General features: G+C 40.4%; 1 protein-coding gene across 1 annotated transcript; it reads right to left on the bottom strand.

Annotated features, from left to right (window-relative positions):
- Window positions 1-1,062: 1,062 nt before the first annotated feature.
- Window positions 1,063-6,713, bottom strand: LOC108558297 (A disintegrin and metalloproteinase with thrombospondin motifs 7; the record flags this gene model as incomplete). Its single annotated transcript, XM_017915171.1, has 12 exons — window positions 1,063-1,361; window positions 1,438-1,782; window positions 2,138-2,255; window positions 2,337-2,436; window positions 2,936-3,086; window positions 3,631-3,758; window positions 3,823-4,138; window positions 4,199-4,442; window positions 5,484-5,630; window positions 5,706-6,070; window positions 6,225-6,465; window positions 6,529-6,713. Coding segments are annotated over 12 exons (2,484 nt in total), but the record flags the coding sequence as incomplete, so codon positions are not given.
- Between the last annotated feature and the right edge of the window lie 230 nt (window positions 6,714-6,943).

Genomic DNA, 6,943 nt, shown 5'->3' with positions numbered 1-6,943 from the left:
CAAAGAAGAACCAATTCAACACAATTCATGTTTAATTTAAATTATATAATATTACATTAATAAACACAGATTGAAATAATGAATTGCATGCAGGTAATAATTATTCTTTGATGTAACTTATCAATAATTAAAAAAAACAAACAAACTATGTAATCAGTAAAGTTAGCAATTAGAGATAAACAGTTACTCTGTTACAATTTACACCAATTTGTAACTTCACATGTATAACACAATCAGAATTAACTAAATTTCTATGATTAAACATCAAAATATTTCACAATATTTCTGTATTAAAGAACACATTTCATGTTCATTTTAAATTATATAATATTACATTAATAAACACAGATTGAAATAATGAATTTCATGCAGGTAATAATTATTCTTTGATGTAACTTATCAATAATTAAAAAAACAAACAAACTATGTAATCAGTAAAGTTTTCCAGTATCTTGTTTCGCGTTGATTAATGTTCGTTTTTGCACCAACAACAGTGCTGTTTCACTGTATAAGGAAGGATTCCAGCAAGCGAAGACTTCCTACTTTCACAATGTTCCTTTTTCTTTTTTGTAACCGCAACTGATAATGCTTTTCTTCTAGTAAAATTGTAAGAACAACAACAAGCAGATGCGTTTTCCTGCACACTTTCTGAGCGTTTGCCCATTCAAGGTGTTTTTGAATAATTGGAAAGGAAATGAAAGAAATAACGAACAAAACCTCTCCCAGAAGAGGCACTTAATCTTCGAACGTCGGATCGTGCATTATTCAAGCCGAGTTTAATTGAAACAGCGCGATTTTAACATGTTGTATTGCCGGCATCGCATCTGTAATCAAACTGCTATCAATTACCGCAGGATCCGCCTTTTCCTCGCTTCCCGAGCCCTCACCAAAAACACGTTTTAATTACAATCGCAGATTTATCGCGTAATTGTACACGTGTTCGCGAATATACAATTTGAACAAATAAAGAAGAAAAAAAAAACTGTGGTAATATCCTTCAGTCTTTATTAAAATAATAATAATAATATTATTAAAAAAAAATATGTAAATAAAATTCGTATTAAATATTCTATGTACAAGAGATTTATAGAGAGGAAAAGAAGGGAGCGGAAGGATTAGAGATCGATTATCTTAAAGTTAGTTGTGTTAGAGAAAATAAAATAAAGATATTTTTTTTTTGTTTGAAACTTATATACAATGCAGAGGGTTAAGTGGTGTTATCTGTCTTCGGAGCAGGGAGGTAAAGCTCTGCAGACTTCCCTTTCGGTAGGTTTCGTGTGGGTGGAGCAGTAGTGGTCCGGGAGGGCCATCTCAAGGCCGTCCACGCACATCACGCTGCGACGCCTCAAAGGTTTCTCGCCCTGCAAATAACAAAGGATCGATATTAGAGCTACCGAAACCCCGAACAGAGATGTCGCTTGCTTTTAGGTTTCGTACCTTTTTGGTGCACGTGACCGGGCACGATTGCCAAGGACCTATCCACCAGTGCGAAGGACACGGATCATCGTTGCAAGTCCTCATCATCATGTCCGGTTGCTCCGAAGGTTCGCAGCTCTCCTCATCCACAATGACCGAAGTACCATCAACCATCGTCGAGTTAATGGACATCAACGATTCCTGGCAAAGGGCTTTTCGTCCTTGGACGCCTCCGCCGCAAGTCACCGAGCATTGGGACCAATCACCCAAGATCCAAGAATACTTGACTTGCTTAGGCGGTTCCCGTTTCGACATCGTGAACTGGTACTGAACGCCCGGATTGAAAGTTTTCCCTCGGAATATCATCTGCAATTCCATTATAATTATAAGTCCCACGCAATAAAAAGAAAAAGAGGAGAGCCAGAAGTGAGAGAGAGAAAAAAAAAATACGGAAAGAAATAAGAACTGTGGGAGGATATAACCACCTTATTCCCAAATAAATTAAAACTTCGAAGGGGAAAAGTTATCGCGCGGAGTAAGTCAAATCTCGAGCGCGGTTTTATTTCGGAAGGACGAAAGAGGGAGAAGGGAAACAAAAGTAGATTAAGTGGAATGGAATAACGTCTTCTTCTCCTCCTGTTTTTTTCCCTCTTCTTCATTTTTTTCGATTCCCTTAACCGAATTTCTTTCCAAATAATTTGAATTAGCGAAAAGGGCTTACGTAGAGGAGGATGGGTTCCTGGATGGGTCCCGGGATTCGGATCTTCTCCAGCTCGTTGTCTCGTTCGTACAGGGTTTGGGCACCAGCCACCGTGTATTCTCCGGGTAAAGTGATGTGCCTGAAAACACACAATCTTTCAGATATTTCTTCGCATTTGCATGGGGGAAAGCGAAATATGAAATGTGTTCTTCGGCCTTACCGTTTACCGTTCAGGTAGAATTTCCTGGACGATGCGCTTCCGATGCTAATGTAATTCTCCGAGTAATCCGTCTCCTCGACGCGGATGTTCCTCGATCCAGCTGCACAACAATAAAAATTACACATTTACACTTTTTGATTACATAATATAAATGAACTTGTGCAAATCAACTCTTTCCAAATCATTTGCAAGCTCAAACTATTGCAAATCTTTACATAAACATCATTAGTATAAATTGTCAATGAAGGGTGTAGGAATACAGCCCAAACTATTGCAAATCCTTAACAGTAAACACTGGTACATACATAAACATCTTCGATACATCCACAAGGGTTGAATAAATACAACCTAAACCATTGAAAATCATTACGAGCAACCCCTGATACATATATAAACATCTTCCATACATATTAATGGCTACTTCTAAAGGGCTGCATCCCAAACCACTAAGTATAATTATGAGCCACCACTGATACACCGTATCTAAACAGTGTTTAAAATTTGTTTTTTTTTTAATTGTGAGAGTAGTAGGGAAAGTTGCTAATTAATGCCATGCACAGACCAAGATCCAGCTGTCGCCGACCCTCCGAAACTCGTACCTGGAATAACAATCATCTCCCTGTAGCCGGCGCCCGAACTTTGTTTACTGTAAACACCCTTAATCGTGTCGCATGTACTGCCGTCCCCCTGACATATTCCGCAGGCGTCTTCAACAGCTGTTGAATCCACCATCCAGTCGCAGCCAACTTTCTGCCAAAAAGCAAAGAGAAAAAGGTATAATAATATATAAATAAATAAATAAAAAAAAAACACACGATGGAATAGGAATGCTAAATTAGGGGTGACGAAAGTAAATCAAGCATGAAATTGAGGCGGCGACTTTTCTCCTTTTTTTTTAGACCTCTCCTCGAACTAATTAACTTAGAAGGGGTGAGGATTTGGAAGCATTCGCGTTAAAACTGGATGATTACGAAACGGATCGCGACATCTATACAAATGAAGATTATTATTTCAGATAACCGAAATGGTTTTTGGAAATATCTTACTTAAAGAAATAATTTACTTTAATAAACTTTTGTAATTGTTATTTTAGAATTAAACTGTTTTCTGTCGTTGATATTTTTTTTTATAATCCTTGGTTCAGGATGTTTCAATGAATGAAGGTTGCAGAAGAAACGGAGAATGATGAGAGTCGATGCTGAAGTGCGTTTTGCAAGATTGCAGAGGATTACGGAGACTGGAAAATGGTTATCCGGAGAGCGTAGTAGTAAATAGTCTGAATAATTGCGCTTACTTTGCATATGCCCGAGATGCAGACGTCTCTGGAGCCAACGTTGCAAGGCGTTCCATCAAGCGCGTGCTCGCCCCAAGGGACAATCACGGTGTCATTAACGTCGCTGCAGTAGAGCTCGCAAGGTTCGTCTGCAAAGCATAAAGAAGACATCAGCTTAGATCGTATGCAAATGCAATTTACCTATCGTCGGACCTTGATCGAAGTACGGTACCCAGATGTACTTCTTTCCCTCGTACAGGTGATCATTGAAGGCGCTGCACTGTTTGGCCCTGAAGGAGGGTCGGTCATCCGGACAGGCCTCCGTGTTGCAGATCCGGTAACGGCGGCGCTCGCCCACACAGAACTTGCCACCCGCAGAGGGTTTTGGGTGGTCGCAGTCTCTCTGCATGATGGACACTCCTGCACCGCAGGTCCTCGAGCAGTCGCTCCAAGAGCTCCACTCACCCCAACCACCGTCTATCGCCACGGGTGGCTCCATTATGGGCACGCATTTGTGCTCCTGGCACCACTAGGTGGACAACAACAAGAATAAATATAAGATGACCAACAAATCGCTGTTAGGACTCACCTTGTGCTTCCCGCAATGAGTTCCGGCGGCGGCTGGTCGTAGCTGCGTCGTGCACGTTCCATTCACTTGGCACCAAAGTCTTGAGCAGATTTCATCCAGCGGCGTGCACATCTGGGCGTCTTCACCGAACTGAAATCTGCACTGGTATTCCGCATTGTACATGGCACCGGCCGGCAACTCAGGATACTCGTAATTCTCAGAACCTTCCGAAGGCGCATCCTGCAGACATCTTCCCATTCCTTTACTGTGCCAAACAGAAACAATACAATTTACATGTAAATTATATAATATTAATCACATACAAATTCACCGCTTAACATTTTACAGAATCAATACATGATGTGTCTAAATTAATAATAATTTCTCGCGTATATAAAATGAATTTTTATTTTTTTTTTATCGATAAAACTAGTTAACTGGAAAACATTAAAGATTAATTAGTGTATGAAGATAATCTCTAATTAGTAATATCTCGGATCCAAAGTGATGACATAATACATTTTATATTGAAGTGTAAACTTTAGTGCGAATAATAAAACTAGGAACGAGCGTTAGTAAGCGCAAAATAGAAAGCTGAGCTTAATGAAATCCAAACACCGGTTCCTCCGCGTCTTAGCTAGTTTAATTGGAGGAAGTAATGAAAACTATTAATTTTACGTCAATATATGCGCCGATCCCACTGTTTCCATCGACAATGCAAAACGCTCAACGCATAAGTAATATTTACGTAACTTTATTAATTGAAAACAAAGTGAATTTTGATTCCACCTTTAAATCGTGTTATGTAAGCATATTAATATTTGAAAATTTGGTACGTATCGTGATTTTAATATTGGATTATATTTATACGTTGTTGCTGGAATAACTCAAAATGTAATAAAGTGTAATATGTTTATAATATACATAGAGTTGAAGTCATGCAAGGAAGGCGAAAAGAAATAAATCTGTATGTGACATTGAAACAATATCTGGTTGAAGGAAGGCAGTGATAAAAACTTGGTGGAAACTTTTTCTTTCTCTCTATATCTGCAGGACGAGACTCAATAAAAATACGCGAGTTTTTATCTCCGCTGCTCTTCTCTCCCTGCAGACGATGTGAAGGGTAGTTCCACAAGTCATCTCAATTTTTTCGAGACGTGACCGAAATTCCGCCTCCAGTGGTGAATGGGGGAGTTGTAGGAGGAATGAGTTGGATTTTCATATGCAAACATATCGGAATCGCAGCGGATCGTGGGGAAATAGTAATGATGATAATAGTAATGATAATCACGGCGTAACGACTTACTCGAGGAAGTTTGTTATATCGCGTCTGCTGCATCTGGACCAGCTCACTTGGACGGTGTCTGCCTCGAAGCTGGGGGTCATGATGTGCAACCGATTCCCTTCCTTCCCTTTGCATCCGATTTTATCCGTGTCATGGTACATCCCGAAACTGCAAATTACATCCAGAACAACGAGAACGGAAACATTGGAAGCAAACTGTAGATTGTTTTTTTTTTTTGCATACTTGTGTCCCATTTCGTGGGCGATCGTATGGGCTAAGGTGATGCCGTTATCCTCGTTCACGCTGCAGCTCCTCTCCGATTTGCACATGCCACCTACGTGCGCTACACCCAAGGTGTTGCAAGGCGTATCCTTCCTGGCGCAGATGTCCTTCCTGGTCACGAGGATCGCGACATCGTGGTGATGAGGATGGGTGTCGTTCTGCGGATTCAGAGACTTCTGCCACTTGCAGAAATTCCTCAACGTGCTGTCCGCATTCACCGTGACGTTCAGTTCCGGTTCAGAGAGAGGATCATCGATTAAGATAATCTTCACGACGACCACTTTTATTAGATTCCCGATGCTCGGATCCAAATACAACGAGGAGACCTGTCGGAATTCATTGAACAATTAAAAAAAAAGCGAAAATAAGAAGGAAAGAAGAGAACCCTAGTATATTGCAAACGTAATCGTTCAATTTGATCGAGCGTAACGATACGAGAAAATACCGGTCTGCAGTTGCAGATTTATGTGCATATAATACCATATTCATGATGGTCAGCAAGTAGGTCTCGACGTCTCCATCCTCGTGGAACTCGACCATCGAAGTGTCGGCGACGAGGAGCGTTTCCACGAATTGGGGCTTGCTCACCGATCGCTTGTACTTCTTGTACTTGTGCTTCTTCAGGTTGTCGTTGGCTATGGTCGGAATACTGATGCGCTCCCGATGCTTGTGCCTCTTCTCCTGCACCCGGACCTTCCCGTTATGCTTCTGCCACTCGATCCTGAAACATTGCACGTCGATAATGCTTTTTTTCGACGACTCTCGATCCGCACGCTTCAAATACTCGGCCATCCGTTTCGGTTCCCGCGTTCCGCAGTTCCTCGAATGCTTCTTCCGTTTCTTCTTCCGTTTCCGTTTCGCGTCCGTCTTTTTGTAGATTACGTGACGGCGCTCACGACCAGAGGTGCGCATCTCCTCCTCCACCGGTTCGATCAAGTATTTCCCATCTTCCGTATGTATCAGTCCTGTCTTTGATCAAAGAAACAAAACACATTGGATTTTTGATAGAACTATCTAAAGAAGCAATCAAATCAAATTTTAAACACATCGAAACATGAATTTAAAAAAAAAACTTCATTAAATAATTAATTGAAAACTATAAATAAAAATGCCCGAAATAAATAAATAATGCTGAAATAACAAAGATAATCCTTAAGCAGATCTAAATTAAATTAAGATTTAGGATATTATTTGATACT

The sequence above is a fragment of the Nicrophorus vespilloides genome, unplaced genomic scaffold (genome assembly GCF_001412225.1).
Source record: "Nicrophorus vespilloides isolate i.1.1-1 unplaced genomic scaffold, Nicve_v1.0, whole genome shotgun sequence".
NCBI lineage: Eukaryota > Metazoa > Arthropoda > Insecta > Coleoptera > Silphidae > Nicrophorus > Nicrophorus vespilloides.
The sequence above is the reverse complement of the archived record's forward strand: the minus strand, read 5'-3'. Positions and strand labels throughout refer to the sequence as shown.